General features: G+C 50.7%; 1 protein-coding gene across 3 annotated transcripts in view; it reads left to right on the plus strand.

Moving 5' to 3' along the window:
* The first annotated feature begins 9,828 nt into the window (after positions 1-9,828).
* Positions 9,829-24,381, plus strand: part of NTM (neurotrimin) — an 826,130-nt gene continuing 811,577 nt past the window's right edge. For 2 of the 3 annotated variants that reach the window (XM_074356873.1, XM_074356874.1), the window contains exon 1: positions 9,834-10,213. In XM_074356873.1, coding sequence (XP_074212974.1) covers positions 10,132-10,213 — 82 coding nt within the window. In that variant the 5' untranslated portion in view covers positions 9,834-10,131. Of the gene's footprint in view, positions 10,214-24,381 lie in introns of all 3 variants that reach the window. The other variant, XM_074356875.1, reaches the window with a different exon arrangement.

Below are 24,381 nucleotides of genomic sequence, written 5' to 3' on the forward strand. Positions count from 1 at the left end.
CCCATCTCTAAGGTGCAAGAAAAGTAAAGGTGGGCAAGGTGAACGTAATATAATTCTGCTGCGTTTTCAATACTCTCCGTGTGATTGAGATTGAACTCCTGTGAATGAAGTAAACATATGTTTGAATATGAGTGTGTGTGTGACGGTACTTCCAGCTTTTATTAAGAATCTCACCTCCTTGCCCCATGGAGGTGCCTTACTTGTGCAGTGACATTTCTACAAACATTTTATTTCTAATAACATCAAACACAAACATACTCGTTCAAGCCACTTTTCCCCACAGAAGCCTGTGTGACTGCACGGTGATATTTCCAGATTGCTGGAGAAGGCATGAACCATGTCTATGTGTCTATATGGGCACGTGTGCGTTAACCGTGACCGGGCGCTGTGCACCGTGGGCCCCGGAATCTCCCCTTCTTCCAGGAATGTACCTCCCTTTGGAATGGAAGCCGGGAGCCTCCTTCTACAATGATTTGTCAACAAACATCAACCCCAGAAAGCTTTTCTGGACTAAATGCAAGGGGGATTTACTGAAATCTAACTCATCTATCAAGTCAAGAATGTATTCAATTAAAAAATGAAAAAAAAAACAAAAGGAAACGAAATCAAAGTTAGAGCCAATACAGATCAAAGTTTAATACAAAAATCTATCTTTTGTTTGCTTAAAAAAAACCCACTTCCCCCCAATAATTATATGCGTCTACCTGGTTGAATAATGATTCTCTTCCAGGAGGAGAGTCAACGTCTGTTCTGTGCCAACTGAGTGCCAGTGGCTTTATGCACGTGCTGGGTTTCATCCTATGGGTTTGTTTGTTCCCTTGGTTCACTGACGGGGCGTCTGTAAGTCACACGGCTCAGGTCTCAGTGAGGAAACCCGGCGTGCGAGCGGGATCGGGGGGAAGCCCCCCTGCCCCCCCGCAACGACCACACAGTCTCCTGCCCTGAGCCCCTGACGGGTCTGACACGCTCTTCTCTCTCAAGGTGCTGTTTTTGTTAATGTTTCTGTGGTTGTCATTACACGACTTGTGTGCGTTTTCTTTTTTGCTCCGAATTAGATGCTCATGACTGACACCTGTGCCAGTGGAAGGAGGGGAGGGGGTCAGGGAAGCTGTTTCGGGCGCCACCTCCGCTTCACATTCACCTTCACCTTCCCTCCTTTCAAGACACCTGGGTCCTACTGGTAGTCCCATCGCTTCTGTGGGGTGGCCCCCAGACCCAGCACACTCATGTCTCTTCCCTCGTCTCCCATCCAAAGACAAAAGCAACAATGACAAAGACTGCAAACATCTTCAGAAAAGATTCTGAAATAGAATATGCAAACGTACTTTGGAAGTATAAATCCAGCTCACAGTGAGATGAGCAAGAGTGACTTGCGGACCCGTCCGTAAATGACAGTCAGGATAATTCTTTTGCAGGGCGCCTCAAAATTCATCGATTTTATTTCCCTACCGTTTAGCCTCTGTGTCATCCTCATCTGACTCGTACACAGAACGCGGGAACGACCTTCCCACGGCGGCCAGCAGGTCACTGTTCTCAGCGAGACAGAGGGCAGAGTGTAAGGCGGGGGCTGGGCTCACTCCGGAAAGATTCAGGAGACGGCCTTTGCTTTTCTCCTTCTGGGCATAAATCAAAGCCTCCAGCTCTCCAGGCTGCCAATTCGACACCTTTTATAGGCACTTAATTCACTGAGAAATTAAAAATATATACATTCTCCTCACAGAAAGTACCATCACTCTTGGGCATGACACATGATTTGATTTTAAGCCTTTCTATGCCCCGTTTCTACCCTACTGTGGGTCAGAACCAGGCAAATGTCTGTGATGGATTGCTCTGCTGCCCAGGCTGGTCACCTCCCACACAGGCTCCGCCGATACCCTCTTGGAAGAACCGCCACCTCCCGCTGCCCTGCGGAAGCCAGCCACGCGGCGCGGGGCCCCACGGAGACAGGTCAGGGGTTCGACAGGAGTATCGCTCCCAGCCTTCCCTCCCCTATCTCCCCCGTCGCCTGCCTCGCACAGCTGACTTCAGACCCTCTAGGAAGGCCCAGTCCGACGTCCCTGCTGGTACGCCCAGCCTCTGGGGTCTCCACCCTTGTCCCCTCTCCCCTCCCCAATGTGCCCCACCCCGCACACCTTCCTTTGTCCTCACCGTCACCTCTTTCCACAGTCTGTGCTTTGCGGTGAAGCTGCATCCACCCACCCTGAATCATCCACCTCTTCCAGGCATGGCTGCACTCTTAAGGGTTTGGGACTTCCCTTACAAAGAATACAATTTGGGGTAAATGAGCAAACAGGGCTGTTTTCTTGGGCAGAGGTGGTTTTGCAAGTAGCCCCTCAAGCAGACCTTGGTTGAGGGCATCCGGACACACTCTGGGGTGAAAAGGGGGCCTCACTTCTGCTTCCAGCTCCTGAGAACCTGAGCACATCACTGCCTCTCTCTGGGCACCATGTCTCGGGGTAACATGACAGAGGGAGGCCCGTGGAAACGTTCCTGGACTCTGTTTATTTCACAGTCTTCCCAAAATTTGGCTGATGGAGTTCAGCACGCTTCTAGGAACCAAGAAGCCAAGTGACTCAGAAATACATAAATCTTTGCTCAGACCAGACTCCTCCTCCCCACAAAGTCTTGCCAGTTAGGTATTTACAGGAGGCGAGTGGCCAAACGCAGTCAAGTGACACTTTATCGTCACATAGGCCGGGTCGTGAACCCCACCTAGGGGAGCAGAGCTGTCCAGGCACCCCAAGAGCCCCCCCACCTCTGCGCTCTAGCCTGGCTCCCCCGGCACCACGCTCTGTTCAGCTGCCCGGGGCCGGGGCTGTGGAGGTGCCGGGACCTGTGTCCGTGCCAGAGTCAGGCGTGCGTGTGACCTGCTAGGAGCCCAGGAGCCACTGTCCCTCAGCCCGCCCAGTCAGACCAGCAGAAACACAGGGCGGACAGTTGTCTGAGTCTGGAGGCCGGGAGGCGGACGCCTCTGGGGAAGGGCCTTGATTTACGGTGTAACCTCCAGAAAGACCGGTTCTTATGCCTTCAGTTTCTTGCTCTGCTTCTCAAATTCAGTTCCCACCTCTTAGACACCCAAGGCCCTCTAGGTCAGGCTCCAACGACAGGTGCTCTCCGTACCCATGGACACACGGCCTCAGGTCCCCCCGGGTCGGGTCACCCTGATTTCCACCGAGCTCCAAGGCCACCTCCACCCCTTTGGCCAGCGATTCCCCTCCGGCTGAATGACTCCCACCTTCTGACCCTCTGACCCTTTCCCCTTGGGCCCCAGTTTCAGCTGGAGCACAGCCGATGTGGTACAAGTGGGTTCGGGGGCAGAGCAGGCCTGGCCAAGGACTGCCTGTGCAATGGTGAGCATCTAGCCTCCCTCCTGGCCAGTTAGGAGTGAGAGCAGTGCCCTCCAGGGACGCTGTGAGGGCCAAGTGAGGAGACACACGGAAGGCCAGCACGGCACCCGGCACAGAGGTGCCCACTGAGTGATGCTCCCTCCACCCACCTTTAGGGTGAGGGACTTGGTCCATCCTGACTCCACCTATGACCTTATTTTTAATTCCAATTTGATAGTAACACTATTTATTTTTAAAATAAGGGGCCTCGGCCACCTACATCTCTACCCAGGGCTTCAGAATATCTAGATATTTGCCAAATATCAGGGAAAGCATGTGGGGAGGAGGGAAGAGAAAGGGTTCGTCTTCATCTGCCCCCACATGGACCCTCTAGTCCAGACGCTTTCATTTGCAAGTGACAGAAACTGTCTAAAATAACTTAAGCCAATGAGGGCATGAGCCTGCCTCCAGGCCCGACTCGTCCCACTTTCTACGATGCCCTGTCCCCTGGGTTCTCCTCCTGGTTCTGGTTGACTTCATTTCCTTGCAGACTTTCTCCACCTGTTAGGAAAGAACCCGCGGAGCCACGCCTCCTTCACACAACACCTGGAAAACTCTCGGGGAAGAAACGGACTGGCCGGCCCTGGGCCAGAAGGGTGGGTTGCGCAGTGAGCCACCCGGAGCTGATTCCTGGGGGCGAGCAGGACAACGAGCCAGCATCCCCGCCTCCCATGAAGCCCAGAGGACACTGCCGGCCACGAGCATCTGCAGGCAGCGACTCTGAGACGTTCGCGTTGACTATTACCCAGCGCTGTGATTCGCTCTTCAAGCAAGCTGATTATAAAGACGTTGGAGCTGATGTGTGTGTTAGACGTTGTACGAGGGCTTTCATGTTCTTCATTTTGGTTAATTCACATCAACTCTGTGAAGTAGATATTATTATTTCCACTTTAAGGACGAGATGGGAGGAGATGAGATGAGATGAGGAAATTGAGGATCACAGAATGGGAGCTGATAAATGGAATTAGACTCAAATCTGGGTCTTCCGATTTTAAATGTTAAATTCTTTCTGTTTTACTGCTGTACCGTCTGGCTTCTTTCTGAGATGAAGAGGATGATAAGTCACAGAGACTGAGGCCAGATGACTGCGCCTGTCACTCCAGTTAGAAAACACTGACCAGGCCCCTCTGTGGGGACGTGGATGCAAATCTCTGTGTCCTTAATCTCTGTGCTGCTACGAGTAAGACTTTCATTGTCATATCAGCTTAGGCAAATTATCAATAAATCAGGAAATCAGCTTCAAGTCAAATTCTCAAAATAGACCCCCGTGTAATTCTAGCATTATTTGTACACTGGACACATCACATCCATTCACATCAAAAGCGACCATCCATGGTTCCTTAAAAGACTAAAAATAGACTTACCATGTGATCCAGCAATCCCACTCCTGGGCATATACCTGGAGAAAAATAAAATTCAAAAAGACACATGCACCCCAATCTTCATAACAGCAGTATTTACAACAGCCAAGACATGGAAACAACCCAAATGTCCCTCCACAGATGACTGGAAAAAGAAGTCGTGGTATATTTATACAATGGAATACTACTCAGCCATAAAACAGAATAAAATAATGCCATTTGCAACGACAGGGATGGACCTGAAGATCATCATTCTAAGTGAAGTGGGCTGGAATGAGAAAAAATAATGATATATGTTATTACTGGTATATGGAATCTAAAGAAAATAAAATAAAAAATTAAGGATACAAATGAACTAATTATTTATGACTTAGATGATTGATCTCTTGAATATGTGTGAGCACATCTGATTGTCCTTTATGATCTGATCATCACGTTCTGTTGATTCTTATTCTGTGGTTGGCTAGATTGCTTTGATAACCATGTAAGTTTAAAAAGTGAAAGCTCTACTCTGTTCTTAGAAGCCAGTGATCAGCACACATATGTACACTAAAAAAAAGTGTGCAGTATATTGTATATATGTGTTTACAGGCAATATAATGTATATGTGCAGTCAAAGTGTAGTAATTCTACTTAATAAAACTGAAAAAGGGAAAAAAAAGTGACCGTCCACATCCAAGATGGCTTTCTGGGGAGAGCTGCTCAGAGAGATGGGGACCACTTTCCTCCCGCATGGCTTCCTCCCTTTGAAGTGACGCTGCAAGTCAGAGCCGGGCCACTCTCTGCCCCAGATGTGGGAGGGCAGGTGGCCCCCTTCCCCGGGGGCCAGGCCCATCCCAGCCCCAAGTGTGTGAGCCCACGGCTGCCCCAGCCTCGGCCAGGCGGCCACAGCAGGCGGAGGCAGAGCAGAGCAGTGGCTTTTGTTAAGTCCTGAACATTATTTCAGTGCAGCTCTTTAGAGTTAAGCTCCTGCGGTTCTTTCCATAATAGCTGAGAAGAAGCAAACGTGCTGCCCGCAGCCTCCCCTCCCTCCCCGACCGGCGTGCACACCTCCTCCTCCTCCTCACAGGCTCCTGTCCCCGCCGTGGACCAGGCCCGCCCGTGCGCCCGGTGGTCGCCCCCTCCCAGGGCTGGAGGACTGCGGTCAGGTTCAGGGCCCCACCGTGGCCTTCCTGGACTCGCCACCTGGTTCAGTGAGGGGCCAGGCGTGCCTGGGGCTGGTGCACAGAGAGTCAGTCCCCGTTTGTCCTCGCTCACCGCACACCACACAGAAGCTTTAAGCCAAGGATGATGCACGGCTTACAAAACGCCCTCCTGGCTGCCCTCTCCTCAGAAGTTAAAGCCCTCGTCTGTTTCCATTCCTGCTCCTTATTGCTTCTTCCTCTTCCTCATGCCTCCTCTCCAAACAGAAACAGCATTTCTGCAGGAATGTCCTCTTCCCTGCAAGGAGGGTGGATGGGGGGAGAGTACCATTCTGCCTAGAACACAAGCCCCTTTCCTGGCGTTCTTTTTGTCTTGGGACCGTTCCTTCTCCTCCGACCCTTGAACTGGGAAGTGACTGTTGCATCTGGCTAATCCTGGAGGCGAATCTCGTCCTGCAGACACCTGATTAGACACACTTGAGCCTCCTGCTCAGCGGAAGGAGCTCTGATTGCTGAGTAAGGAGCTGCGATCTCAGAGTGTCCCTCCAATCACAGCCTCCCCAGCCAGAGCTTCCAGAGTGAGCACCCCACCCCGAGTGGCAGAAATCCCTGCCCAGGCCGTGTGACTCAGAGGGGCCCAGATGCCCACTGCTCGGCGCAGTTGCAGCAGGAGAGTCCCAGCCCTGGGGCCCGAAAGACGGAGACTAAAACGGAGAAACGCCGACAGCTTCCACGTGACCTCCCCCCTGTCCCCGCCCCCGATAGGTAAGGGACGGTCCTGGTGGGACACACCCAGTGTGGGTGGCCGGGAACCAGCTTTCCCGTCTGTGACTCTGCCAGCGAGCTGTCAAGTAGCCAACAGGCCCATGGCGACCGTGTGCTCCATCCAGGCCGGTGGGGAGGAAATGTCTTCTCCATCGCATGTGTCTGTGGAACACAAAGGCCGCCAGGAAACTCTGCTCTGTGTTGAATCCCAGCCCTGGAAGCGACGCTGCTCTCCAGACAGCCCAGCCCCGAGCAGCACTCAGAGTCCAGACGAGACTTTCGGTTTGATCGTCCCTCAGGAGATACGCCACCTTCGTGAATGCACAAAGCACAATTCCGGAAGGACTCCCCCCAGGAGTCTCTGTTCACAAGCTCCGGCTGCTCCTCCGAGGACCCAAAGTGGACCACATCAGTCTCCATTTGATTAAAATAAAAAAAAAAAAACAAATGAAAATTAGCTGATGGTGGTGATGTGCGACGCTGGTGGTCATGGAGTTACACCTGGTACCCCCGTCTCAGACGTGGAGCTGAGAAGGTCAGCCCAGGTCCCACAGCCCCCAGGAGGCAGAGCGCGGGTCTGAGTCAGTCATCTGCAGCCCCAGCCTGAGCTCTCGGTCCACAAGCCATGGTGATGATAAGCGTCCGCTGGGGCGCCTGCATGTGCCAGGCGTGGTCACCGTGTCGGGGTGTGTGGCTCAGGCATTGTGCCGGCTTTCCTTTTTTTTTTTGTCCTTTAAAAATGTTATTGCGACTTAGCAGGGCCAGAGCAGGGATCTCAGACAGTTTCAAGAGCCCACAATGCAGGTGGTTTATTTCCATCTCTCATTTTTAATTTATGGCATCGCTTGCCTGTGTCTTCTTCCCTCTGCTTTAGATCTGGTCTCCAGCTCACTTTCATAGTGTATCATGACGTTCACCATCCCTGTAGAGCTTCTAAAAACTATCATAGAAAATGCCCTGTGATCACTTCTTTGCATCCAGATAAAGTTACAAATTATCTACAGCAACCATTTGCAAGTCAATTATTACTAAAAGTGGTACATGGGTCTTCTTATATTTTATTTATCAGTATATGTGTTGTTTCATATAATTTTTAATATTATAGTCTGCTAAAAATAGCAAAGGGGTTATCTGTAAGGATGTCTGAAATCTATTTGAGTCCCTACCAGTATTTGGCGGATAGTATTTTAGGGGTTGGTCTGGGAGACAAACACTCAGATTCACATCCTGGCTCCATTGCTTACCAGCTGTGTGGCTGCAAAGTTTTCTTTAGGCCTCAGTGTTCTCATCTATAAAATGGGAGTGGTAATTGCACCACTTCCTAGGTTGTGAGGATTTAAAGAGAAACATGCCCATAAAACACTGATTAACATGCCTGGCACATAGCAAATGCTCAATAAATATCAACTAGAATTATTAGCTTATTATTGTTGTCACACATTTGGAGGCTTAATAAAAACTGGGAAATGTACAGATTTATTGCGGCTCAGGGTGAGGACACTTACATGTGTTGGTGCCTCTGCCTCTCCGGGTCAGGACTAAAGGCTTATCAATGACGCATTGTCTTCCCCGTCACTCCGGAGAGCAGTGAAGTGGCAGCAGTAAAGGAAGCCACCCTTCCTTCTATGCCGTGCCGTTATCACTGCCGCCACAGCCATTCCAAAGCATTTAACTGCACATGTCACTCTGCAGAGCACTGCACAAAGAGACTGGTGCAGAGATAAAATGCTTGTCCCTTGGGAGCTCACACGATCAAGGGCATTTTGATGGACATATGAATTAGAACATAGTGGCAGTAAAAATTTTTTTTAATGTAAAACACCTTTAAAATTAAAAGAGACTCAAGACACAGCCCTCTACTCGTACAGACGGGAGGCCAATGTTCACAGAAATAAACTGACCTGCTCACAGTACCTTGGTTTGTGTGGAGGCAGGTCTCCAGACCCCAGTGCTCCTTCCACTCAGAGTCACTGGGCTGCACACCTGCAGGGGGCGCCCCTGAGGCTTGTGCAAAATGGCAGAGCTGTCTCTATTTCACTTGTGCACCCAGTAAGCACTTTTGTTCTGTGCAGTTTAAGAATATATACATTAAAATTATTATGGGGGTTAAAAGAAGGTTTAATAATTACTGCGGAAATCTGGAAGACTTATTTCAAAAACTGTGTGTGGCGGCATCATGATGGTATGAATTTGTCAGAACCAGCTAAGAAAGGTGCTATGAGGGGCTAAGTTCTCCAGAATTTTTGTTGGCATCATGTAGCTTACTTCCCATAAGAGAAAACCACAAATTACATCATCAGTTTTCAGGGCCTTACAGTTAGATCTCTCAAAAAGTCATCACATCCGTTAGATTGTTTTTGTCAGGTTTTCATTCTTACCCAGCATTAAGAAGCTGTGTCATCTGCAACTCTCTGAGGACATTTTATAGCCACACGCAAAGTCAACACTCTGACAGTTCTTCCGCATGTCTAACCTAAGTCTGTCTTGCTGCAGTTCAAACCACAAGTACTTACATTATTCACTTTGGTGAATGTGGGTGGAATTAACTCACCCCTTGTTCCCGTTTGGAGCAGCTCCTCCATATTCAGACTGCAGTTCTTCTCAAATTCCAGAAGCCCCATCCCTTTCCATGGTATCATTTACACGAGGATGCCTCCGGGAAATAAATTAAGTGGATGAAATATAGGAGTAATACAGGTATTCTGAAATGGGGTGACAGGAAAAGAAAATAGAAAGTTATTTATTATTTTGAAAGCAACAAAGTAGGAGGTTGATTGGAAAAGGTGAAAGATGAGAGACAGAGAAAAAAAGATCTGTCGTTGAATGATAGTTTCATTGAAGAGGAAAATAAGCACCCACGAATAAAATTTGACTCATCTTTGCAAGTTTCACCAAGCATGAAAATGTCCCTTTAAAAATTTCCCGTAAGCCGTTGCTGGCTACAGGATTTTTCCAGTGCCAAGGGAATGTGAGTTCAGGAGGCCAGGGAATGCCAGAAGGAAGGGCTTTTTTGATGCTTGGGGCTCTGAGACTGTCAGTTTAAAAAATGAAAGTAATATAGAAGGGGCCAAGTGGCATTTATCACACCATCTCTCCAGGCTCCTGTCTCTTTAATCAGCTAGCCTGATTTGCCCAGTAAATGATTCCTGAGAGTGTGTGCGTGTGTGTGTGTGTGTGTGTGTGCCCGCGCGCGTGTGTTGTAGCTCTGTCAATCCTTGGATTAGAACCAATGATTGCAGCTTGTAGGAGGGCTGTCCAGGGCCAGATTGTACGATGTGTCTCGGTGCCAGAGTATGAGTAGAGATAATTACTGGGAAGTCACACTCTCTCACAGCCTCAGCTTTCTCGTGTCCTTCAGCAAAACAGTGGATTTAAATCTCCTTCCTCCGGCTTGAGAGCAGCGCAATCTGTCAGGAAAGAAAGAAAGAAAAAACCGAACCTGACAAAAAAGAAGAAAAAGAAGAAGAGAAAAAAATCATGAAAACCATCCAGGCAAAAATGCACAATTCTCTCTCTTGGGCAATCTTCACCGGGCTGGCTGCTCTGTTTCTCTTTCAAGGTAAGAGCTGGCTATTGATTTGCCTACAGCCGACCCAGGAATTGCACAGGGTGCTTTATGCGATTTGCAGGCTCTCCGAGGCGGCTCTGCTGCGCGGTTTGCAGGTGGAGGAGAGAGCGTTCAAACAGCATGGCTGGGACTCCATCCTCCCCACCAGGCTGTGAGAATATTGATTTGATTCTGGCTGCTGCCGGAATAGGGGGATGTATATGCATAAGAAAAATGTGTCTGGGGCTCCTGTTCGGTGCGCGGCTGTGTGCTGGTCGCCCCGCTCCATGTACGTCTTGCACACACACAACCGAGACACATGGAATCACAGATTCCGAGGGCGGCGGGGCTGCTAATGTGTTGCTTATGTTACTGGGAAGAAATTACAGGAGGAAACTTTAAATCTCTGTCGGCCAGTAAACTTGCAAAGCTTCTGCAAGGAGCAAACGGAAAAATGCAGGCTAGACATAATCAGGTAACTGGGCGTCCTGGGAGGCTCTGGTCAGAGATCCACTGAAGGGCTGGAGCAGTCTGCAGCCGCGGTGGGCAGCCTCGATCGTTGCCAGTGTGTTGGGGGTGTGTTGGGGGAGGGGGGCGGCAGGGGGTGGTGACCAGCAGGTGAAAGGCTGTGGGAGGAACCCTGGGGCTCTGAGATTCAGGAAAGCTCTAAGTTGAAGAGAGAGCGGCATTAAGAGTTGAATGCTAATTTCCTGTTTATTTATCGGCTGGGAAGCCAAGCTGAGAGGCTGCAGTTAAGGGCCTGGCTGGCTCCCCGGCTGAGATGTGGCTGTGATGCGTTGGGTGCCTTTGGAATCTGCTTCAATCTTGAGTCCATTTGCTGCACGGGTGGCCCCCGCGCTCTGTCCCGGCCCTCGCGTCCCCCCAGCAGGGATCCCTGCTCACCCACCCTGCCCTTCGGGGGTCTGGCTTGCCTTTCCCATATTACCTGCGCTCACAGGGATGGAGGCAGGCAGAGAAAGTTTCCCTGGGTGGTCCAGCATGGCCCTCCCGGAGGACCCCATGTGGAAGCTCAGGCCTGTGCAGCTGGGTTCCCAGAGGAAAGTTCACGCTCACTCGCTGCGTCCTCTTCTACTGCAGTGTGGGGCTCTTGTGGTCGCGACTGGTTCTCACCTCCAGTCCCGCTGACCTCCCTCTGAGGGTAGGCTTGGGGGCGGCCACTGTCCTCTTGACAGAGCTGCAGGGGCGGCTATGTGGACCCACACAAGGTGGGCAGAGGGACCAGGCTGGGAAGTGTCAAATGTGTGTGTACCCTTGGCTGGGGCTCAAGGAGGAAGGCAAGGGGGCACCGGAGGGACCTGAGTCGGATGGCAAGGAAGCCCTCAGTGGTGGGATGTGCAGGGGTCTCCTGATGACGCCGGCTGCGCCCAGCCACAGAGTGGCTCTGGCCTCAGGACCCCTCTTCCCTCAGCGGGGGTGGTGGGTGTGAGAGAGAAGGAGGCAACGTGGAGGCAGCCCTGATCGGCTGCTCTTACGTAACACAGAGCAGCAGTGTGCATGTGTGTGCGAGTGTGCGTGCAGAAGAGTGTGCACCCCCGCTCGTACTGGGTGAACAGGGTGAGATCAGAGCCCCGACTCCAGCAGTGGGGAAACTGAGTTCAAGGCCAGGCAGCCTCAGGGAAACAGCTTCTAACCACAGAAATGGGAACTAACTAGGTAAGGGATGGAGTGAGCGGTCAGAGGAAGGATCGGGGCAAGTCCCAAGACCTCCATAAATTCCACCTGTCCTGAGGTCTGTGTCTCCTCTACCTGCAACTTCAGACTGGAGACATTGGCCAACATGCTGCCACCATCAGCCCAACTGGCAGTGTGCCAGGAGCCCCAGGGCCATGCTGAATTTACATATAGATTAGCATATGTGATTTTTTTTTCATCAGAAATAAATGCAGGGAAGCATAATATTTGTCCACACTTCGAATCATCCCTGAATAGATGAGTAGAAAGTGGTGGTAAAAATCCCCCAGGGGGAAATCTAATTTTGTGATCTTGCCCCCACCTTGGGGTGGGGGTTGGAGGTGACCGGGGCATCTCAGCCCTCCTTACTTTCTACCAAATCCTGACTTTCCTAAGATGAGTCATGGTCTTGTTTGTGCTACTCACCTCGAGCCAGCTCTGAAGAGGCTTCAATGTGTCATAAACGAACAGGGCTGCCCAATTTTAAGGCAGAATGACCCCCAAGACCCCGAACCACATGCCAGTTGGGCCAGCCAAGGTGATGTATGTTTTCCCTCTCAGGGGATGGAAGCCGGAGTCAGCCAGCTACCTCTTACCAAACTTACAGAATCACTGGGGCAGCTGGGTCTTGCCTACAATAATCCACCCCTATTGCCTTGACCCAGAGGGACTAGTTAGAATGCAGCACACATTCCAAGGCGATTTTTTCTTCTTTGTTTTTGTTTTAAGCTGCCTCTTCCTAGAGCCGCCACTTCCTGGGTTTCTTGTCTTCTTGGAGAGGTGTGCGGGGCCAGTGGCAGGTTACGGACCCCTCTCTGACCTGCTCCTTCCCCCAACCCCACCAGCAGCCATGATCCAGCTTAGCGGGGGAGGGGGGAATCTGCACTGATTAGGGCTGGCGGGAGGGAGGGGGGGTTAGCGCCCTGGGGCTCTGGCCCTAAGACGCACTGGGGTTGATTAACCAGCAGCTGCTCATTCCTTCCCGGGAACCCGCGCCGGGACTCCGATGGGATTAGGCTCCATCCTTCTCAGCGCACTGCCCACCCCTGCCCCCGGGAGGCTCTGAAAGGAATGGCTGGTGCTGCAGCAGTTTCCCCTCTTTCCAGAAACCACTTCTCCTTCGAAGGATTAATGCTCCTTTCAACACCTTCCGATGAGCTTGGCTGGGTTCCTGTCTCACCTTTCTCTTGTTCTCTCACCTCCTCACGTCCACATCTACTCATCTGCCCACGTGCGACAAAAGCCAGGCAGAGGGGAGGGGAAAGGGCACGGGGCTGTGTTCACACTCTGCTTTGCTGGGCACCCGAGACAGGGCGCCGTTCAGCAGGGCCGATGGGCCAAGTTCCTGCCACGCGAGCTAGCACGTGGGTGCCAGCAGCAGCCAGGCCGGGTGGTGCTTCTGGGATGCGAGGGAGGCGGATGAGACCCTAACCGTGTTTACAGGAAAAGTGAAAAGTCGGTTTGGGACGATGGGACCCTGGGCGTGATGTCCAAGCACTTGGAAGCTTGGCAAAAAAGAAAAAAAAAATCAGGGGAGACGACAGAGGGACTTCACAAAGTGGACCCTGGCTTTCAGGCTCCGAGTTGCGCTGGGGACAAGCCATGGGCAGCTCACCCGTGTCCTTCACACACAGTCACAGTCCTCTCCTTGGGGCGTTTGCTCGCGGGGACTGGGGAGTCCCGGCCGGGCCAGCAGGCCCTGCTCGTGAAGGCCGCCCCTGGGGGGCAGCTTTGGTCGCCAGGAGCACAGTCGGGTCCTTGTGCTGCTTCTTCCCTTTTCTCACTTTTAAAACCAAACGTGAGCCCTGGAACCGCTCCTCATCGGCTATGACGGCCGCCCTGACCTCTGTGGTTCCTCAGTAGCCTCTCCTACGGTGCTTGTGTGAAGGGCGAGCTGTGACCCCGAAGGGCCTCCCCTGGGTCCCTGCTTCAGCGTCCGCTGGGCACTGTCTTCTCGCCGCTCCCTGGGGCTCTGTCCCCTGCATGCGTGCAGTCTGGCCACCCTGAGTTACAGGGGCCCAGGCTGGGACCAGCTACTTGTCATGGACGGGCCAAACCTGGGTTGGCTTTAGTCCCAGTTTATCCCTTGGGATGAGGTGAGCTCTCTCGAGACCCTAAGAAGTGGTGACATTTCCCGGTCAATATGGGACACGTGATTCTGGCGCATGCAGGAACGCATGCTGGAAATCCCGCGAGGCTCTTGCTGTCTCCTCATGGTGGAAGCACTTTGGAGAGGACTGTGGTGTCTGGGGTAGGTCTCTGGTCCAGAGTGTTTTGGTTTGGAGCTCATGGCCTGCTTCTGTCCACCAACTAGAATGATGAGGATGATAAAAAAAAAAAACCCGCCTTGCTTTCCATCTGGCCTCGGCAGAGGTCCTGCACACCCTTCAAGCACGCTGATGTGCATGCCTTTCAGATTTCAGGTTGGTTCTGGTGGCCTGAGCACGGCTGGATGGGGAGCGGGAACATGTGAACTCAGAGTCTCAGAGCTGCCCACGTTTTCTGCAGGTGAAGGCAGTTTCCTCTGCGCGCGGGTCTTTCCACCTGCCTGCCGGACGGGGAGCAGCTCCCCCGGGTGTTGTGAGGACTCATTAATGCTTGTCAGGCTGCAAGCACGCGGTGCTAAGTGGGGCTCCACGCTGAGCCTGCTGGTATTCACGCAGTTCCCCTCCTTTCTGCTCTGTTGGCTTGTTACGTGTTTACTTTATGTCTGCAGTCATTTGAAATTCAATAAAACTAATTAAACATAAAAAATGAAAACATGCAAAAATAAGGTAATCGATGGCTTACAGGTGGGAGGGGGTCAGGGTACCACATCCTCCCGAGTGTCTCCTCCCACCCGTGGGCCAAGACCCTACGGGACCTACAGGATTCAGAAGAATCACGGAGCGGGCCTCCCAACCTTCTGTGGGAGGAGACTGCCTGGAGGTGCGGCGGGGTCAGGACACATGGCAGAGGGAGGGGTGCTGGGGAGGAGGTGGGCTGGAGTTTTGGAGGGAAGAAGCCAGCTGGACTCGGCCTGGCGAAGGGCGGGAAGAAGAGGGTTCTATCCTGTGCTTTGCTGATGACTCTGTTCAGGAACCCCTGAGAGCTTATACTTTATTTTACGCATTTGTGCATTTGTTTCTGCACCCTCCTGGGTTAAGTCTGCTCTATCACTGCTTAGACTTAAAAGAGCTTAAATCCAAGAGAGGTGTGTTCCTCTGCCTCCCCTCTCATCCTCTCTCCCTGCCTCAGCCTCCTTTTCTCTCCCCTATCCTCCCTCCCTCTTTCTGCCCTCTCTCCCCCTCTTCTCTGCCCTCCCTTTCCCCTCTCTCTTTCCCTTTTTCTTCCCTCCTTTCATTTTCCCCTCTCCTCCATAGGAAAAATAATTGATCAGCTGACAGATCTGGGTCAAGCCGGCAGGGGTTGCTCCATCATGCAGGCTTGCCTGGGAGAGGAGGGGAGTCTGTACTCCCTCCCTCCCTCCCTCCCTCCGGGTCACAAGGAGCTCGGATGACAGGGTGCAAGGGGGAGGGGACCCAGGAACTGATGCCGGAGCTCCCACCCAGGCAGCGTCCTCAGCGACACTCCCTCTGCCTCGGTCCTGCTTCTGTTCCGTCCAGACCCTGCTCGTCTCAGTTTTCCTCATTTTTCTTTCCACTTGCCCTTCTTTTTCTCTTCTCTTTTTCTCCTCCTTCCGAAACCAAGACAAGAGATCGCAGAATCTCCCCCACTTAAGTCATATTAGAGAAATGGCCTTTTGTTTATTTGCAAAAAGGAAAACAGAAACCCTGCCAAGAGCTCTGTAAGTCATTTGCAAACTGCAAAACCAACCAACAACGGCTCACATTTTCAGTGCTGAGAATAGAGTATTTCAAGAGAGACTGTCAAGCTGAGAAACCAAATATTGGAAAACACATTCTTCAGCGCTTTGCTCAGGACATCTTGGGTTACTAAATTTGATTTTTTTTTTTTTTTTTTTTTTTTTGCTTCTCAAAGAGTATTGGCCTTTATAGTAATAAAATACTGTTCAAAAGACTGGCTGGAAAAAAATTTCCATAAAAAAATAGTAATGAGGAGAGGCTAGCCCTCCCATATCAAAACATATCAGAGTGTTACAATAATCTAAACAGTGTGGTCCCGGCAGACGAGTAGAGATCTGCAAAGCTGGCTGCAAAGTCCAGAATCCAACCCAAATACACAAGGGCATTCAGTACATAACACTCGCAATCTAGAGAGGAAAGGTGGTGTTTTAAATACATGGTATTGGGTAGCATTCTGGAAGGGAAAAAAAAAAGTTGGCTCCCTGCCTCCTATGTTCTAGCAAAATAAATTCCAGATGGATTCTAGCTGGATAAAGGATACAAACTTGAAACACAACAATTTAAAACCAACAGGAAAAAAATGGGAGAATTATTTTATAGTCACAGAATAAGAAAGACCTTTGTTGATATGACACAAAATGTAGTCATAAATAACTATTAAAAAATGTATAAATTATATTTAAAAAAAACCAATAATATGAAAACTACAAAGACCAGCTGGTTTTGGCTTCAACTGCTCATTCGAGTTTCCTCTTTTAGAAGTGCTTCCTTTGCTTGTGTTGGTGGTGGTACCACCAAACTCTCAGCCAGCACAGACTTAATCTAGTTATTTGCCCATCATTTCAATCAACCAGCAAGTGTTCATTGAGAACCTGTTATGGTCCGTGCATTGTTGTAGACGCGGCGAGCAAATCAGTGGCCAAAACCAACTAAAGACAGAGCAGTCTCCCAGAACTGACTTGATATGCCGTCCTTTTTCATCATGTTGGGAAGCACCAACAGGAGGGCCAGAAGAAAGGCGGAGGCTTGGTGACACGGTCCCTGCACAGCTGCTTGTGCAAATGATGGCGGGCGTCGAGAGGGCATCCTGGACCCTTGCTGCTGGACAGGGAGCACTGGGGGAGGATGCACAGCCTGGCTCTGTGTTCATCAGGGAAGGGCGGCCGCCTCTGCTACGCCGCCTTGGCTCCTGCCCCGAAGGAGCTCATGCACGTGTGATGTGCCCTCATGCGGCCTGGGGGCAACGAAGGCTGGTGTAAAAGGTGGTTGGCTCTGTGACCGTTGGCTCTTGTCACTCAAATTAGTGACTGATTCTTGGCACCAGTGCCACCCTGTCCGGTGGCCTGCCCACCTCCTTTGTCCCCTGTCTTCTGCACAGAACCAGAGGACCAAAGAAGGCAAGGGGGGAACGCTTACTCAGGACAGGATTTGCAGGCAGCCAGTCGGGATGAAGCAGATGAACCGTGTGAGGGACTCCTGTTTCAGAGGAGACTTAACATGACCAGCCTTTTGAGAGCCCGTCTTTTTGGCTCCCCATTCATCACACACTGATTTAGGCTTCCTGGCCTCGTCAACGTGTCTCGTCATTTATTTGTGCTCCTCTGATGCTGTAACTGTGTGTGGGAACCAAGTCTTCTTTCAATTCATCACCTTGTGTTTTCAGCCATATGTACCCAGAGGGGATTTAGCTTCTCCTTTGCTCACACTGTGCACTGTCGCTCCCCCCCGAAGCCCTAGGATGATGGCTTGGCTGCCTGCTTCTGCCTGCATTTCCATCGTGGGGGCGATGCTCAGTCTCAGCTTTTCTCCCATAGAAGAACAAGTGAGTACCCTTCTCATGGACCCATGATTCTTCCAAGTCAATCAACCTGGAGCCATTCCTCTTCGGACCCCGTCTCAGAAGTTGGGAGGTCCTCAGGAATTAGGGGCAAAAGTGTGTTTATTTGCAATATGCCTGTTGTCTAAGCCAGAGGTTCTCAAATTTGGTGTACTGTAGACTCTCCTGAGGAGCTTTATAAAAATGTCAATATCTGGCCCCCATCCCAGAACCATTAAATCAGAATCTCTTCATGAGATGTTCTGATACTTTTCAGACCTCTCTGAGAGGTTCCAATCTGCGGCCAGGTTTGGAAACCCTACCTCCAAAGTCATCTGAAAATGTTCAACAGCCTGGAAGGAGACGCGTTCCCTCAGTTTCTACATCTTGAAAATAAAGCAGCTGGCCTAAAAGATTTTCAAGTTTCATTTCAAGTTCGACATTGCGCAATTCCACACACAGTCTTTCTGAGTGTGGTACTTGAACGGTAGTGGTGCAAGAAAGGAGTATGCAGAGGAGCCTCTGTTTGCAGGAAGCTAAGAGCATACACACAGTCACAGGCGGGCGAGCAGAGTCGGCACGTGTGAGTGGTGTGTGTGCAAACACCGCACGCTGTGTCCTCCACGCCGCACCACGTCTCCAGAGGTGCACGTGTGATTCCTCATCTGGAAGCATCTTCAGGTGGGAGAAAAGGACTAGCAGTCACAACGTTTCAGTTTGGAGGACTCGGGAATGACACTGACTTGTAACTGATCAGTCCCACACGAGAAACTCAGGGTGGCTGAAGGCGTGAGAGTAGGTGGCGGATGAATGTGTGAGCTGGATTTGGTGAGCAGTAAGTGACGGCGAGCCCTGCAGACACTCCGTCCCTGAGTATGACGATCCGCAGAGCCCTCTTCCCCCGGCCTCCACTCCCGCTCCCCACCCCCAGGAACCGGCTACCCCACTGCTGCTCCGCTGCTGTCCTGCGCATGGGCCCCGAAGGCTCAAGGCTTGGAACCCAGTGGCAACCTTGCAGCTGCCGTGTTCGGCGGCAGTGAAGCCTGCTCTCCTCTCCACGCCAGGTCAGGTCCTGCCGTGCAGGCTGGGGTGGAAGCCCGCCTGTTTTTGATGGAGCCAGCAGGGGTAGGACGCACTTGGGGAGCAGAGCTATGCTGCAGATTTGTGCCAAGGGCAGCCAGTGGGTAGCTCACCTGGTGTTCACACTCTGTGTCAGCCAACCCCAGAGTCACAACGGCCCAAGCCCTGAGGAGCTTTCAAGGTGGTTCATTTCAGTTCCCCTCTGGAGCCCTGACACCTCCACAGTGCAGCTGCGTGGCCCCCAACTTCTGTCTCCAGTACGGGGGAACTTGCATCTCTCCAGGCAGCTGCTGCATCTGACCGCTCTGGGAGACAGGGGGACAGAGGAGAAGAGTCTGCCTTCTCAGGCCTCCCAGCCATTCGCTCTGGGTCTGGAGAGAAAATGGAACGTGGTGGCTGGATTGCCTGGGTCCAAGCGCTGCCGCTTCCTCGTCTGAAACCTTCGGTGATTTCATCAGCCTCTGTGTGTGGTTGTGTTCCCGTTTGTATAAAATGGAGCTAATTATGAGACTTACCTTTAAGGGCTGTTAGGAGGATTAAATAAGTTACTGCAGATAAAGGGCTTGGACGGCTGCCTGGCACATAGTAAGCTCTCAATAAATACAACCTAATAGTGTTATGATTGTCACTAACACCGCCACCCACGGGACAAGTCTAATTTTTCTTCAGCACAACTTTTTGTCAAATATTTGGAAACACGACTCCCTCCCTCCTCCTAGGTTACCTGTTCCCAGCAGCTCCCCTGGCTTCTGTACAGTCACCCGCAGAAAGGGCGCTGGTTGCCCTTTTCTAAGGTTATTCCGGTTACTCTGTCTTCTTGTTAAAGGAGGTCTCCCAGTGTGCTCTGTGCAGCCCAGAAGACACAGGCTGTCGCCCCTCCTGACTCCAAATCCAGATGAAATGACGTCTCAGCTCTTCGGAAGGGCCTGGCCTGGGTGTGCCAGCCGCTCTCTGACCCCTGTACTCCCGTCCACGGACTCCTTCGGGTTTTCTGCTGTTTCCTCCTCCCAGTACGTGTGCACACTGCTCCCTCTGCTGAGCGCCGCCCTGTCTCTCCTGAAAACACTTGTTAGGATTCAAGACAAAACTGCAGGCTCAGCGTGCCTTTCTTCTTTGGCGCCCCCGTCACTCTGGCACTCAGGCCGGCTCTCCATACCCACCGCACGTCTGGGCAGCCCCTGCCTGCATGTCTGTCTCCCCTCACCAGACCCTGAGCACCTGGAGGGCAGGGGCTGCCTCGTTTGTCTGCACACTTGGCAGAGTGTGACCCCCCGTGTTTGTGGGTGGAGCAAAGGGAGGGAGGCGGGGAGAGAGAGGAGGGTCTGGACGCCACTGGGTTTACCAGGAGCCACAGAGCTCCCCGGACTCGCGGTGAGCTGTAATTCCACCGCCCACCCCCATCCGGCTCCTGTGTTGTTTCACTGTGCACACTGCAGCCTGGCCTCCAACTCGCCCTGTCTGATGTGTCTTATTAGATTCCACTGTGTCTTCCTTCTGACAAGATCCTTTCTGGACTCTGAACAGACATCAGTCATTCCTCCTGGCGGTACCTGGTCATGAACCAGTTGCTGCAGGCACGCAGGTGGTGGAGATGAGCTCACGCTTTCCAGCTAAACTTACCCAAGAGAAGGAACAGTCCGTCCAGTGGCTGGTGGATCGGAAGCGTGGGCGGGGGTGGTCCTCTCTGAACCACGTTGGCATCAGAGGGAACAGCAGGGAAGGTTGGACCTAAAAGAATAGGGAAGTGGGTGGGTTCCTTCATCTGGAGAAGATGGACAAGTGCTTCTTATCTGCTTCTTCAAACCGATTCTTCCTCCCTCTTCCCCCAAGCCCCACCCCCTGCCCCGGGGCCCTCCCCTAAACAGCCGGAGGAAACCTGGCCCAGACATGGAAAAGATGAATTGACAGCCTTTTTCTCAGAGCAGTTGGTGAGCACAGACATCTGTAGTTGGATAAACCATTGCACCGATTCTGAAAACAGATGAAAATTAATTGTTTGCTATTTCTCCTCCCTTTTTCCTTAAAACTTCTTAATAAAATGATCTAAATGCCTTTTCACCACTTTTACTTTCTTGCACTGCTGAAGCCTTGTCCGAGGCTTGAACAGTTTAATCCTTAAATCCAGATGTCTAGCGTTGTGAGACACCTCGGGATGTGCCTAGTCTCCCACCCACGGCAACCATCCCACCTGAATGAGGCTTGATAATTCCTGCTCAGCAATTCCGGGATATCCAGGGGGCAGACACTCAGCACCGGAGTCGTGGTCCCAGTGCTGGCTGTCTATCCCCGTTGCCTGTGGAGATTGTCATCAGCAGATGTCCAGGTCCAGCTCACAAAAATTCTCATAATGGGTCAGAATAGTGCAGGGTCAGCTCCTCTTTGAAGTAACTACCTGACCCTACAGGGCAGACACAGCTGCCGAGAGCTCATGGCCCTTTACATCAGTTCCTGCCGATGGAAATTACGCAGATGTTTCCTGGGTGGGAGTTTGAGGACTGTGCCCAGGAAGCCCGTGCTGTGTGAACCTTACCATTTCCCTCCTTTCTTGACTGAGAGCCTGGCACCCTACCTGGAGGCCCAGGAACCAACTTGCAAACAGGAGGACAAGAGAAACCAGACCAAAAATGGTGAAGCGGGAAGCTCTGAGGCTGAGCTAGACAGACTTGCTGTTTCAGTGAATCAGAACTGGTTGAGTGCAGTTTCATGTGGCTCAGTCTCATAGAAGGACCTCAAGTTCAAGATAACAGAGCAGTCGTGCCAACCCTGGAATACGTATTTCCACACATTCTTTATGGAAAAGAAATCCCTGTATAATTATGTTTCTATTACTTGCAGCTGAATACAGTCCTAATGCATCTATGCAGAGCAAAAATTTGCCTCTTCCTAACGTATGCCGGCCAGAGCTATCAACATGCAAGGACATTGTGTGACCCAGCTCCTTTCTAAGACGGGACTATCATGGACCCAACGTGACAGTCTTAGTTCCCTCTCATGATGACCATGCACAGAACCTCTGGACCACTCATCGTCCTGATCACGACCTTCTAAACAGGCGCCAGTGTGATAACGGTCCTCTCAAAAGGGCTATCAGACAGATCATTCCTGATGTTGTTTGAACGGTGCAGTAGGAGTGGCCTCTTGCCTACCGCCTTCCGGACTTCATAGATGTCTCGTCCACCTTTACTGCATTCCTGTCTTTTCTGGAAGCACCACACTGTTGGCTCATATGGATTTTGTGCTCATTCCTCTGACAAAAAAGCTACTATTAAGACCGCGCCCATCCTTGCTTTTGAGTGTTTGGAATTTCACTGCACGCGGGTCCATTATTTAAAGCCACTGAGGCTGGTTTTCGTAATCTGATGCGCTGTCACCATCATCTCTGTGTCATCCCTGAAGGATATAGACATGTCATGTCCACATCTCCAAAGTGAATGATTAAAAAAAAATGCAAAATAATAGACTCCGAGGGCGTGGCCAAGGTCTTGCTAACCTTTACATTTCACTCACTCCAGAACGGTTTATTCAGGCCTACTAGCCGTACTGTTCTCACACTCAGTGAACTAAGACAGTTCGACACGACGTGGTAAGTGCGGGGATAAAAGCGGGTCGTGTTTGCTACAGCAGCATCTCGGTTTTTCAGGTCAGAGGACTCTTCCAGAAGGAAGAGCTGGTAAAGGCGGGACGGAGGTGACTGGGTTTAACCAGGGAAGAGGAGAGATGGGTGTTACAAACAAAGGAAACTGCGTACGCCAAAGCCCAGAGGCAGGACAGCAACGGTAGGAATCCTGTGTCCAACCTGGCCAGATGGCACGTGTCGGTGTAGTTTGGGGGGACAGAGCTGGGGGGTTGTAGGCAGAAAGACAAAAGGTGTATGTAGAGAAGCAGGCAGAGGTCAGACCTTGAATGGTCTTACGGTTCTCGTTAAATACTTTATGCTGAGGGAAGAGAGTGAGCGGAAGGGCCGTGTGCCAGAGAGCAACACGGCTGGATTTGAAGTTTGCGTTGCTAAATAACGTGACTTGGGTCCCTTAATCAAACAGATATTTGTACACCAACGTTCAAAGCAGCATTATTCACAGTAGCCCAAAGTGGAAGCAACGCCAGTGCCCACCCACGGAGGGATGGGCCAACAGAACGTGGTCTGAACATACAATCAGATACCATCCAGCCTTAAGGATGAAGTCCTGACACATGCGACGATGTGGATGAACCCTGAACACATTATGCGAAGTGAAGTAAGTCAGACAGGAAAGGACAAGCACTGTATGATGCAACTTCCGTGGAGCACTTCGAACAGGCCAATTCATAGAGACAGAAAGGAGGCGCTACCAGGAGCAGGGAGTGGGGAGTCATTATTTAATGGGTCCAAAGTTTCAGTCTGGGATGATAAAAAATTGGGGGAGAAGGATGGTGGTGATGGCTGCACAACACTGTGAGTGTTCTTAATGCCACTGAACCACACACTTAAAATGGTGAGTTTTATCTTATGTGTATTTTACCACAATAAAGGAAAGCGGAAAGAGAGATGATCAGCGGTCCCGGCTCTGCAGGGAGGCAGGGAGACTTCTCAGCTTAGTGCCAGAAGGTTGAAGAAGTTTGCATTTGATCGCTTTTGTTTTCTCCGAACGTGATTCGGGAAAGGAGTCCACAGAGTATTAATCACTCCTTTCCTCATGACTTTCTCTTCTCTCTGGATTTTAAAATTATTAGTAATATTTTTATTGAAGTGTAGTTGATGCACATATTATGTGAGTTACAGATGTCTGATACAGTGATTCATAATTTTTGAAAGTTATACACCATTTACAGTTATTATAAAACATTGGCTCTATTCCTCTTTGGATTTTTAAGGTGCAGTATGGTCTACCCCCACCTTGTTTCCCACCTCTTTGTCTGGCTGTGGCCCCGCCCCTTAGAAGAGGTAAACACTGTCTCCCAGACGTGGTCAGAGCGCATGTCCAACTCAGTTCTCTGCGAGCTCTGCAAGGAATTACGGACAGAGTCTTACATTTACAGCTTACAGAGGCTATCCTGTTAAAATATGTTTCTTGATCCCCGCATCAATCAGAGGATCCTTTCCTCGAATTACAAAGGGGCATAAAGAAGATTTTGGGAGTAAAACGTTCATTATCTTGATTGTGGTGGTGATTTTATGAGTGTGTACGTATGTCAAAACACATTAAGTTGTACACTTTACGTATGTGAACTTCATCATATGTCAGTTATTGCTCAATAAAGCTATTAAATATATATATATATACATATATATGTGTGTATATATTTATAAAGAATATCCTCTTCTTATCCCAGGTCCATCATTAACTTCAGAAATTGATTTTTTTTTTTCTCTGAAGCCTTTATTTTCCTCACCTGTAAATGGGATATTTAAACTTCCTTGGAAAGTAGTTTTCATGTTTAATTGAATTATGTTTGTGAAACTCAATTCATACTGGAAAAGTAAAAGCCAACAATTTTAGGTTTTTAAACGGTGCAGGTGTTAGTGACCGTCCCTCCCCACGAGGTCATCCTCAGCCCCCACCACGGTTACTCAGCGGCTCCCTCCCCTTCTGTCTCCTGTGTCCCCACTGTCTCAGCTTCCGTCATTGCTCCATGGACCAACGCAGCTTCTCAGTAGGTCTCCCGCTACCAGCTTGCATCCAGCTCAGTGCATCTTCCACCTTGCCCATAATTAATTATCTTGCTGCAAAAAACAAACTTTTGTCTCTTTAATCCTGTACTAAGAATCTCCACTCGCTCCACAAGGCTCCCAAGATCAATTGCGAGTT

This window comes from Camelus bactrianus, chromosome 33 (genome assembly GCF_048773025.1).
Source record: "Camelus bactrianus isolate YW-2024 breed Bactrian camel chromosome 33, ASM4877302v1, whole genome shotgun sequence".
Classification (NCBI taxonomy): Eukaryota; Metazoa; Chordata; class Mammalia; order Artiodactyla; family Camelidae; genus Camelus; species Camelus bactrianus.